Source organism: Falco biarmicus, chromosome 12, assembly GCF_023638135.1.
Source record: "Falco biarmicus isolate bFalBia1 chromosome 12, bFalBia1.pri, whole genome shotgun sequence".
Lineage (NCBI taxonomy): Eukaryota > Metazoa > Chordata > Aves > Falconiformes > Falconidae > Falco > Falco biarmicus.
In genome coordinates this window covers 7,082,712-7,095,438 of record NC_079299.1, presented here as the reverse complement: position 1 = coordinate 7,095,438, position 12,727 = coordinate 7,082,712, and the positions used below count along the sequence as shown (strand labels likewise).

Sequence of the window (12,727 nt, the reverse complement as noted above, 5' to 3'; positions counted from 1 at the left end):
TGTGTAGATCTGATCTATTACCACGGGGCTATTCAGTATATACAACTTCACTCAATCTACAGAAGTAAAATACAAATTCACTTGGGTGCAATTTACTGTGGCAATAACCATACTGTTTACATCATGATCAAGTACAAAGAGTTGGTCTAATATCCCCAAGGAGAACAGGCTGTGTAAATAAGCATCTTTTATAGGAGGGCTCTGAGATTTATTCCCGATTCTTTCCGTTGTGACTTTGGAAAATCCTTGCAAGCCCTTCCAAACTAGTAAGGCAAAACTGACCTTTTTGATAGCTGCTGGTAGATCTGATCTTGTGTTAAATAGAAACTCAGCTGCAACCTTAACTAGGAAAACTAAGTTCCACCATGAAGAATCACAACAGCTCCTTCTATGCTGGTAGCAACCTATGAACATAGGGCAGTTACAGCTAAACCTCAACTCCCAGACTGTTAACTGGTATCTAACTTTTCAGAGACACTTTGCTGGGCTGGAGCAGCCAGGACCTTCCCGCCCTGACCCAGGGAAGTGGCAGCAGCAGTCAGGATGGCCAAAGACAGCACTGGTGGATCTGCACTGACAGGAGCACAGTGGAGGAAGGAACACCTGGGAATCCCACACTGGAGATTAAAATCCTCAGGGCTCTGTTTCAGCAAAGAAGATTCAAATTAGACTTGAGAAGAATCCTTTGAATGGTTAAAGTGGTGAAGCACTGGGATAGGTACTCATAGGGATTTATGATAGGGAGCCTGTAGAGTTTCCAGCATGAAGCCTTGAATGATAACTTCCCTGAGGTATGTATGTGGGTCCTGTTCCGGGCAGGAGGATGAACTACAGGTGCTTCTGAGGTCTTTCCCTGTCCTGTTTCTGTGACTCCGCTCTCAGGTCTATTGTTCCACCTCCAGGAAGATGGAAATGAATTTTTTGTTCCACAGTTTTTCAGTGTACGCATCCACTGGTGCTAATGACAAGAAGTGAGAACAGGACGCCACGTTTACAGGCCTCCCCTTCTGAGCACCTTCTCCTCCCAACACACAGGGGAGCTTTTGTCTGGAATCCCTATGGTGCCCTCCAGTCTCCTGACAGATCAACAACCAGGCACGCTGCTCTTCTTCTGCAGTACCAAAAAGGAAGATCTGAAGGCTTTGCATTTTCAAAGACAACTTCTTTTTTTTTTAGTGTATTCTCTAGGTCTCCAGGATGGGAGTCTGGTGAAATAACGATTCCCCTGATTCATGTGCATGCTGTATCCTGCTTTTTCTTTAGCAGTGTATAAGAGTGTATTTTTAGGACACTATCTCATGATAACCTTGATAACTCGACTTCTACATACTCTAACCCTTAGTAACCTAACCTATTTTCTTTTTCAGTCTACGGTAAGCCCTGTCTCCTCTTTTCAGTTTCCAAGCAAACTTTTTTTTTTTTCTTTTCCAGATTTTGTGAATTTTTACTAAGTGCAGAATTTGGCTTTACATGCTTCCCAGCTCTGAATTTTGCACTGCTTCACCACAAGCAAATAAAAGAGTAAGGAAACAGACATTATAGCTATTTCATCCTTCTATGTCTTTTACATGACACCTTTTGTTTTCAAGAACAACCAGTTGTAAGCTGAACTAATTTTTTACAGGAGCAACAATACATTCACTGAGTTCTATAATGCGATGGGCAGTATAAGGCAATGGCACGCATGTTGCAGTCTGCACGGAGCCACCTGGTCATGCCATGCTCTTCTCCTCTCTAACTGCTTAAATATGTTAGAATTAATTAAAAATCACATGCAATACTTTTCTAATGTTGCCCTTTCATGTAAACTGTGATCACAAACCACATGATCAAGCGAGGCAGAAATATCATTCCTGTTAGTACATGCTTTGCACTAGTAGAAACTGCATGATACCTTTTTTCAGGGCTCAACCTCAACTTATAACATTTTCTTATTTTTTTTATTATTCAGAACAAAGATGTTTTCAGTGTCTGGAAAAATGCCATGTGGTATCTCAGACACAAAGGAGTCAGGCAAATAAACCACACTGGAAAAACTCCCTCTGTGATTTGCTTAAGTAGCAATTTATGTGAATAGGAAATCTGCTGCTCATTTCAGTTAGAAGACAGCCACAGCCAAAAAATCCTATTATAAAAGCCCTATCATACAAATGTGGATTAGGAATTTCCCTCAATTCTATTTACAGAAGTAAGTGCTGGACAAAGATCCAGAGGATCTCTTCCTCATCTATGGCAAGATCTTTCTTATGTGAAACGTTTCTTTAAGCCATTTAACATTTCCATAGTCATCTCCCCATCTATGAAGAGACATAATAAAAATCATTTTCCTTTATAAAGTTCTTTGAACTCTATGGATGAGAAGGGCTATATTGAAAAGTCACATTTTGTCACTATTGTTACTATTAACCTAACTCAAGCAAGAATATTTGTCAGATTAGAGGTTTAATGAGATATGCTTATCAAAAATCGAGTAGTTACACTGGCAGAAAAGCCCCATACACTACTTTCTAAAGTTGGTCACACCGACAAAATCACAGCTTGTTTCATATAGAAATGTTCCTGATAAGTTCTGGAACTTCCATACAGAGCAAAAGCTTTGTATAATCCCTTAATAACGAGCAGAAGAGCAATCCGGGATGGCCACTACCCAATTTAAAAGTTGATATGATTCAGGGGTCACCCATCACGAGTGTGAAAACACGTCCGACACATTTTCCCCGCAGGAGCTCAGTGAGCACAGATGGCACCAACCACCGCTTCCACTGTTTTCACTACGCGCAGAAAGAAACACCCCACTTCGGATAAATCCCATCAGCAGCCCAGCTGTTCAGGAAGAGCCTTTGGGAGCCCCCTCTGAAAAACAGGAGGCCAAACGTGGTGTCGACAGAAGCAATGGGGTATGATAGTCAGAAGGGAAGCGTGGATGTTAAAAAATGCTGCTATAAACCGCTCCACTGTGAAACCTGGTAGATGCTCAGCCTGTAATTGGATTCATAACACTGTGCTTGCGCCACGTCGAAGAAACTAGCTGAGAAGATGTAAAACCAAGTGAGGAGATGTTGTTTTCACAGCTAAATTGCTGAATTCGGTAAGATACATGGTTCCCTTAATATGTTAGCAAAGCAAATTTTTACACTTACTGAATCAAATTGTACATAATATACCACTTTATCCCTCAAGCTCATTTTCTGACTAAGTTATGTTCACCGCTAAGTGCAGCCCAGTTTTTCACTGACATTTGCACTGGCATATAGCAAATACGAATTCGGGCTACACTTTGTTGTCCTTTTCATGCCTAAAACCTCACTGAAATGCACAGCACAACTGCCAGGTTTTCTACTTTTAATAACGTGTATTTCATTGTGGAAAAAAAAAAAAAAGAATCGCAATCAGAGGTAGTCAATATTTGGAAAAAATTGGTACATGATCAATGCTGTAGAAAAAAAATCTGTGAGAAGCTGTAAAAGTCAAAAAAGATAACAACTTCGTAATTCTGCTAAGAACATTTAATTATTAATCCACACAACAACAACAAAACTCATTAATTTTAAAGAATCTTCTACTTTGGTAAACTTTAGTTTATACTTTTATAAAATCCCCATCTCTCACTCCTGTAACATTTTCTTTGGGAGGTTCTCAAACTACCTCATAACATGCCTGTGAAATACATAGCTTATCTAGTTTAAAGATGAGAAAATCAAGCAAAGCCTAATTAATTAATTCTTCTAAAGTTGTAATCATCCCTAATAAGAGATCAAAGATACTCTACTGTAATTCTGGGAGTAAGGGAGCAAAACAGAGAAGCAAAGTTAACCTCAGTCTGTGAATCCCATGGTAAATCAGGGATAAACCTCCTTCTTGCAGGGTACCAAGAAACCAATTTAAAATTAACAAATATGCCCACCTCTCACAAGGCTGTAGGCAGAAGGATGTGCCACCAAGATAAACTATGAGCTGCCATCCTATGATGTCGCTGGCCGTGCCACGTGCAATCAGAATGGCTGCAAAATGGTAGTTAACTGCTAACTTACGTCTGCAGAGAGGGGAACGGAGGTTCTGTGAGGCAGATCTGGGATTGAGAGTAAGATCGTGTCATGGTGGGAAAACCTTTTCCTTCCATAATACCGAGCTTCTCCAGTAAGCTGGAGGTTAAAAACAATCCTGCAAAATGACTGATGACTTCATCAAACGTACAGAGAACTCGAGGCCGAAACGTCTATTTTGCTTGACAAGCGAAACAGACACACTGAGAGGGAGTGAGTAAAATACATTAACTACAGGCTTAGCGACAGGGTATCAGAAAACATTTTGATTTTTCAGAAAACCTTCTTTATAATCTCAAAAGGGTATGCAAGACAGTTAGGGGGAACCTTAGGCTGCCTTCTCTCACCAAGAGAGAACAACCGCAGGATGACAAGAAATAAACCCTTTAGCGGGCCCGCATCATCAGCACATGCAAAAACCTGTGCTACCCCAAGAAAACAAGTCCACCATGCTCAGAAACCTGAGGGATGTGTGTTTGGTAGCCACTACACCCAAAAGTAGCGGCTTGATACTATGACCAAGGGATAAGCAAGACTTCAATCAAATGCAATAAAATCACAGAGCAGTAAAAATTCAGCTTTGGTCTAAAAAAAACCCACACCACTATTCTGCATGGTATCACTAACATTCATAAAATTGTTGAATCATGGAATCATTTAGGTTGGAAAAGACCTTTAAGATCATCGAGTCCAACCGTTAACCCAGCACTGCCAAGCCCACCACTAAATCATGTCCCTAAGCACCGCATCTACAGGTTTTTTAAACACTTCCAGGGATGGTGACTCCATGACCTCCCTGGGCAGCCTGTTCCAGTGGCTGACCACCCTTTCAGTGAAGAAATTTTCCTAATATCCAACCTACACCTCCCCTGGCACAACTTGAGGCTGTTTCCTCTTGTCCAAGTATAATGTTTGAAGGCTTCACAACATGACAGATTTATTTGCCGTCACACATGACATATACTACTTCCCATCTTAAAAGCACCCACCGATGCGCAGGGGTGTTGTCTGCAGAACATGTGACCAGGGAAACCCAGCAAATCAAAGCAGTAACACAGGATGGGAACAACAAGGTAGCAGCCCTGCAGGAAAAAGCCTGGGAGCTACAGGGAATCAGAAGCTGAATAGAAACCAGCAGCATCACACAATGGCAGCAAAGGTACCCAGGAGGCCCGAGTAGGAGCAGAGCCTCTAAGGCACGGGCAGCTACCCCTCAGCAACGTTCAGTGCTGGAGAGGCTGCTGGGCAGCACGTTCCACAGGGACATGACTCCATGGGAGCAAGCTCATGGTCTGGATGACCGGCAATCTAGAAAGTATGATAGGGAAGTCTGGAGAAACTGGGTCCACATTTCTGCAGCAGAAGACCAAAAAGATGGAAGAGAACACAAGACAGCCAGAAAGCTGAGGAGCAGCGGCTCTGCGGAATGTCTGCCGTGAACAAGATGGGAAAAAGCAGACTTAAACCGCAGCAAGGATGCTTCAGGTTAGCCTTAGGAAAAACTTTCTAGTGTAAAGGCTGATGAAGCACCAGCAGAGGTGCTTAAAGGAGAGGTGGAGACTTCTTAAGAAGAAGATTAAAGAAACAATTTGCCAGAAGAACAGCCCCTGGCCCCATCCAAGCCTACAGAGATGCATGTTGCAGCCCTGAGCTTCTCCCTGGGGCTGAGCAGAAGGCACTGCAGAAGAACAGAGCTCACCCAGCTGACCTAGGACAATAAAGCAGACGCTCACCCCGAAGATGGTGGGGTACAATGACAAAATTCTAAGGCCACACAACAAACCTCAAAAGCAGAAGCTTACTGAACTTTTTTCTCCCTCTCCTTTTAGATTACACACAGACACATATTTTAATATAATTCTAGGAATTTGAAATATACGAAAAAATATATTCTTACCGCTACTATCTCCAAACAACAGGTTTCACAGTGATCTCTCTACAACATCTTAAAACTCTGAAATAACTTGTCATCAGCTCTATCCACTTGCACATTTCACTTTCACTCTTACTAGTCTTTCCAGCCTGTTCCTATTTTCCTATTTTCTTTCTGGTTTTCGTCCCTTCGCTACAAAAAAGACACTGAGAGGCTGGATTGTGTCCAGAGCCAGGCGTGGGCTGGGGAAGGGGCTGGGGCACAATCCTGTGGGGAGTGGCGGGGGGAGCTGGGGGTGCTCAGCCTGGAGAGGAGGGGGCTGGGGGGGGCTGATCGCTCTCCACAACCTCCAGAAGGGATCTGTGGGCAGGGGGAATCAGTCTCTTCTCCAGGTAACAAGCGACAGGACGAGAGGAAAACAGCCTCAAGTTGCTCCAGGGGAGGTTTAGGGATATTAGGAAAAATTTCTCCATCCAAAGCGTGGTCAGGCATTGGAACAGGCTGCCCAGGGAGATGGCAGAGTCACCATCCCTGGGGGTGCAGATGTGGCACTTAGGGACATGGTTTAAGGGGGCCTTGGCAATCCTGCTTTAACCATTGGACTCGGTGATCTTAAAGGTCCTTTCCAACCTACATGATTCTATGATTCTATAAACAAAAGATGACTAGATGAAAGCCGCAAGCTGAGGTATGAGAAATTTACTTTATCTTCGGTATCAGCAGAGTTAAATACATCAGGGAGGAATGAGCTATATTGATAGCTGAAAGGTTTGTTCATTTGAGTTCACTTCTACAGCAAATTTTCTGCTAGATCCACTTTTGAGACAGTCAGAATGTAATAAACAGTTACTCTCTGTAGGGTTACTGACAGGAAAAAAAAAAAGAGTTATAAGTAGTATTGATTTGGAGTGAAATGGTAGAACGTGACAATCAATAAAGCTTAGTCAGATATAAAATAGAAGGAGTCACACAAGTCATGACAGGATTATTACAGGAGCCAAATCCTGGGATAAGCTAAGGAAAGGAGGAAGCTATAAATGGGATCCAAGATGTAAGCTGTGGATTGCTTTACAGAAAAAAATAACCCTAAACTATTCATTTTCATTTTTTTAATATGTAAGATAGTTTTTATTTCAGTATATTGTCACTGCTGTTTTTCTAAAGCTTTTGTAACAAATTCTTTCCACCTCCATAGTATTTTCATTAAATGTCATCAAAGCTCTTTTCAAATCTCTGAGAGAAGTGTGATTATCCTTATTTAACAGATAATGAGAAGATAGAAAGAGATTGGGACTACATTTTGCAAAGCAGTCAGTAATGCCGGGTGCCTTCTGTCTGGATACACAAACCCACAAAACCAGAGTCCTACAGAAACAGAATTTTCAAAGGACCCAGGAAACCACAACTTTGGCTGATGTCAACAGCTGCTTATGACTTCTCAAACTCTGGGTCAGAGAGTGGGGAGTCAAAAGCTGAGCCTTCCCAGCAAGCTGCGTAAGCACAGTGAGCTCGCTCACAGATACAACACAGCCTAAAACAGGGGAGATCCCAATTTACAGTCCTCTGTTCTAATTACAAAGCTCATTATTTTTACCACTCGCATGACTCAGGGCAAAAAAAAAACCCCAGCAACCCTACATTCACACCACACGAAAGATCTGTACATTTACCGGTATTTACATAGTGCCTGACTTTCGAACATAACCACACTGGAAAATAATAGCAATAATAAATTAAGACCAGCAATGAACATTTTTCACTGGTTATTTTACCTATGCACAACCGTTCAGTGTCTTGCCTTTTCCTAGACTCTGGACCAAAAAAAACCCAACTTGAAAGATCCTAAAATGCCTTACAAATGGAATTTGATACAGAATTAGTTATACTACCAAGGTGAAAGGCAACAGTGCTAATAACGATCAACATCACACAAGAATATATTGCCGGCTGAGATGAAAACTACTACATTCAAGGGAGACATAAACCATATTTTGAAAAACCCCTTGCACTAATCAGCTAAATAAATGCCGACAATCAAACTGTGGGATATCCGCAGCCTCAGGGAGGAGGGGGCCTTGGAACAGCCTCATTTTTATGAATGGAGCCAGAAGAAGGAGGTTAGAGGACAGGAGCTCACACAACTCCGATTGCGGGGAAGGCACAGGACAGGGGGAATGGCATCACCACACTGAAACGCGAGCTGGCCGGGAAACCAAGGGTAACGCAGTTGCAGGAAAAAAAGCCATTGATTTCTAAAGAAGGATTCGTAAGAGACTGCAACAGTTTAAAAGCTTGTTTAGCTGGAATCACATTTGCAGTCAGGGGACTTCTATTGGAAAACGGCATTATCTGTCTCCGGACAGAAAACTGGGACTGAATCACATCGGGAGGAGGATGGACAAGACGACCTTTCGAGGTCCTCTCCAGCCGTATTTCTGTAAGTCTGCGTTCAGCAACAGAAAACACATCTGGATCGGAGCTGCTTGGGCTTAGGCATTCAAGTTAGAAAATTTTGGCGTCTTTGGCACGAGATAAAGCCCAGGCAATTTTTATATTGGACTCCGTCTACCATCAGTGATGCAATTCAATCATAAAATGGCTTATTCCCCCAACACAAATAGATAATACCGTGCCAGAGCAGAAATGTGAAGCTGCTCTCATTATCACAGCTAAGTTCATTTTACAGCAAAGCAGTTTACTTTAAGACTTTTTCCAGCAATTCAAGTCTAATTACAGAATCCATTTAAAGCAATTTTGTAATTAAATGTACCTGCTGAAAATATCTCACAGGCTTAATAATTTCAGACGATAGTATAAAAATGTAATTAAAATGAAAAAGGCCAAATAAGGCTGTGTCGCATGAGGAGAGTGCTGAAGGACGTTGCATTTGCGGACCCAAACCTCCTGCCCCCTCCCCGCATTTCTGCCTCCCCTGGCTGAGGGGGATGTGGCACCAAGAGGGACCCGAGAGGTGGCCGAGCGGCCCCCGGGGGGGTGGGGGGAAGAGAGGCGCTTTTTTTTCTGTAATTAAAAAATTGACGCCTTTTCAAAATCATGCCGTACTTACATAAAGGTACTGCTGCCTAGCAGGGGCCGGGATGGGGCTCGCTCCTCCCGGGGGTCCCCCCGCGGGGGGCCGGAGCGGCGGGGGGCGGGGGGGCAGGAGGGAGCGGCGGTTCGCGCCCCTCGCAGGAGGAAGTTTCCCCGCTCCCCCCTCCCCGGGGCCGGGGCTGCGGGGGCGGCAGGGGGGGGTGGCTCGGCCCCGGGGGCCGGGCGGAGGAGGGGGCCGGGGCCGGGGCCCCTCACTCACCGCCCGCCGCCGGCCCCGGGCCGAGGCTCAGCGCCAGCTGCAGCCAGAGCGCTGCGGCCAGCGCCCGCCGCCGCGCCGCCGGGAGGGCACCGCCGCCGCTCGCCTGCTTCCCATGACACATCTTCTGCCCGCCAAAGGCATCCGGTTCGCCGCCGCCTGCAACGAGAGAGCCGCTCCGCCTCGCCGCTGCCCGGGGCGCAGCGCCGGCTCCGCGGGTCGCCCCCGCCGCCCGCCGCGCGGCTGCCCCCGCACCGCCCCCGCCCGCCCCCCGCCCGCCGCCGCTGCTACCTGCGGGGGCCCCCCCCCGCCAGCGCCGGCGGGCACCTCCGCGGCTGCAGCCGCCGCCTCCGCCGCTGCGGCTCGGCAGCCTGCCGGGGCCGGGCGGGCGCGCACACGCGGGCACACAGGCGCGCACACGCGGGCACGGCCGGCCCTACCTGCGAGGGGGGCAGCGGGGAGCCGCAGCGCGCACCTGCCCGGCCCGCCCGGCCGCGGAGCCCAGCGCCGCCGCGGGGAGCCCTGCGCTGCGGGACCGCCGGCGCCCAGCGGCAGCGCGGGCAGCCCCGCCGCGGCGCACACGCATGGCAGCCGCGGGCAGGGCTGCGGCGCCCCGCCGCGCTCGGCGCGGCTCGGGACGGGACGACAGGGAGCGGGGCCCCGGCGGGCGGCAGCCCGGGCGGGGGGGCCTCTCAGTGCTCCGCTCCGGGGGGTCCCGAACACTTGCAAGGGCAGAGGAAGGCGAAGTTAAGGCGGGCGCGCCGGGCTGGCCCCGCTTGGTTTCACTTCAAAGGGGGGTCCCGGCGGGCAGCGCTGAGGGACCAACTTGATGGTGCCCCGGTGCTTCCTCAGGCAGCGATACCGTTAGAGGCAGAGGCGAGACACTGCTCAGCCAGGCCGACGGCAGCGAGACTCAGCTCAGCCAGGCCGACGGCAGTGCCGCATCATTCCCAGCCGAGGGGGTGCGAAGGTGCATCACGGAGCGCTCCCGCCCACCCGTGGGGGCACTGGCACGCCCGGGCCTGCCGCTGAAGCCATGTGCCTTGGGAAGAGCTCCCAGCTGGATTCAGTCAGTCTGTGACATTCAGTGCCATGGATCACCGAATCGGAGACACTGCCTCGTGGCTTACCCGGCTCCGTGTTTCCCGGTGCCCTCCCAGCGCACGACGTTACGGGTACTGTCCCCCCACGCTCCGCGGGGTGCAGGCCTTCCCTTGCTCTGAGGTGCCGGGCGCTGTCCCCTTGCTCCAAAATGGCGGACGGTGTCCTCTGGCTGAGGAGGCCGCAGAGCCGGTGTTTGTGAAGCAGGCGAAGGCGCACAGCATGCTCCTGGGACGCAGTGAGGGGCAGAGAACCTGGGACAAGAAAAGACACATTTGTGACAGAAAAAAAAAAAAGCTGGGGCCCGGTGGCAGCCCGGGCCCAAAGGTGTGCAGGCTCCTACTCACAGCATGTGGCCATAGCACACTCTGAAGCTGCAAAGTTAATAGTCGATACTGGTGAAGGTACACGGACAGCTGGAGCTGCTTTCAGGCATCTCAGCTACCTGATGCTGTCTCCTCCAAGTTAAAACTTAAGGCTGTTCAAAAGGGGCTTTAGCTCAAATCGGTGCATCAGGTAGCAGTTCACAGAGCAGTCCAGGAAGCGTAAATCTCTACGTCTATACTCTCACCTGGGGAAAATGGGCATCTTATAGTGAAGTACAGGTCCTCCATTAAGATGGGAAAAGCATGTGGCCAATTTTCAGCTAAGAGAATGTTTACCTCTGAGATACCTTTGATGCTCCTTTTAAAAAATGAAAATCTGGAAACTATAGAGCCTTTTCACCCAAGCATCCTTTCACCTCCCCAGTCAGCCCGACGAGGGAGTTCAGGTTAGTAATAGCTCTCTCAAGCCAGGCAAATACAACACAGGCACAATTATGTGACAGAGATGGTTCTTCTAAGGCAATAAGCTGTTGGCTACTACAAGTAGTAGGACAGTGCAATAATGCAGCAATTCCTGTTATCTGTAATAGAAAGATCTTTATTTTTATGTCACTGGTTTGATAGCTTTAGCTTCTGAAAACAAAACGGCAGAAGATAATGCCCCCAGCTGAGCTAGCTCTGTTCCTGTTCTGCACCCATTAAAATGCAAAGTGCTGGACGCAAAGCCTGCCTTCGGCATGGATGGGGGCATTGCACCTCGATACATACTGCCCTGACTGAGGAGGAAGAGACGAATTAAATAGTGTCTGTTGGTGTGGATAGGTCCTACTTAACCTCTTCTGCCATTTACTCCTGTCCCCATATGTGTGCAGCTGTGCTTCTGACACCGTTCGGCCTGAGGAGGGACAACCAAGTGCTCCATCAGCCACCCAGGCGAGTGGGGGTATAACCGCTCCCAGCAGCACTAGGAAATTAACGTTCACTTGTGCAGCAGCTCTTCTTTAAAATCTTACTGAATTGTGAAAATTTACCTCTTGCCGAGCAGTGCATGGATGTAGAATGCAAGATGGTGGCAGCAGCCAGAGGCCTGGGGCGACTGACCCCCAGTGGGTGAAGGAGTTTGGCAGGCATCCCCGCCAGCCAAGAGCAGGAAAGGGCTCCTGCAGCCCAGGAAAGCCCAAACTGAGTGAGGAGCAGCAAGAGCTGGAGGAGGATGGTGCCTGAGGCAAGCCCGACTGCAGACAGGCAGAGGGGAAGGAGCTGCTCTGCTTTGGCTTGGACTTTGTTTCTGGAAGGGGTAGATTGCCTGAAGGGCTACAACAGCTCAGTGACCAAAACTGACATCTGTAATCAATTTTAGTGCATCCTTCTGAGCTGGTGGGCCCAGAGCAGTGATCAACGGGCTGGACCTGAAGGTCTGAGCTGCTGTTGCACAGCACAAACTGCAATACAGGAGGATTTGTCCCCTGACAATCCCCCCCCCGCCCCCCCCCGCCCAGTGTCTCACAGTCACAGATTCTGTGATTTTTGTGCCTTCACACATTCATTCACCCCTCCACTACTTACTTAAGCAAGTTTATAGCCGTGCCTCAAACTTGTAGGGCCTAACCCTGAATTGCCTCTGATGGGGATAACACCTCACCAGCACTGGCACAGATGGGCTGGAAACAAGTCAGACAGATGACATGACATTTTTTTTTCTCCATATGTCCTCACAGAGCTGCCTCCATGTCCCTGCACTGCTGCTGCAGCTAAAAATGCCTCTTATTAGCAGCCAACCCCAGAACGGAGACGAAAAGCTCCAGCCGCTCATCTGTGCCCACCAGAAGCAGGTTCCCATTGTTTGGGCACATAAATATTGAGGCAGTGCTGGTAGTGGGGGGAGATCTCTGCTTCCTTGCAGTGGGTTGTGGGTGCTGCCATGTGGTGAGAGGCATTTCTGGCTGGCTTCACCCTCGTCGGAGGGAGAGGGCTTCAGCTCCCCTCCAGCTGGTGTGCACAGCAGGCTCCTGGCTGCCTCTAGCAGGCGTAGGGTGGGCATCCCAGCTAGTTTCTGGCTGTTTGTGGGTTTACAGCT

The 12,727-nt window shown here is 48.2% G+C and overlaps 1 protein-coding gene across 3 annotated transcripts in view; it reads right to left on the bottom strand.

Annotated features, from left to right (window-relative positions):
* Positions 1-9,824, bottom strand: part of SUSD4 (sushi domain containing 4) — a 74,333-nt gene extending 64,509 nt beyond the window's left edge. The window contains exons 1-2 of one of the 3 annotated variants that reach the window (XM_056357380.1): positions 9,664-9,824; positions 9,227-9,382 (exon numbers count right to left, since the gene is read on the bottom strand). In XM_056357380.1, the coding sequence (XP_056213355.1) occupies positions 9,227-9,347 (121 nt within the window). In that variant the 5' untranslated portion in view covers positions 9,348-9,382; positions 9,664-9,824. Of the gene's footprint in view, positions 1-9,226; positions 9,436-9,514; positions 9,614-9,663 lie in introns of those variants that run through there. The other 2 variants (XM_056357381.1, XM_056357382.1) reach the window with 2 other exon arrangements.
* Between the last annotated feature and the right edge of the window lie 2,903 nt (positions 9,825-12,727).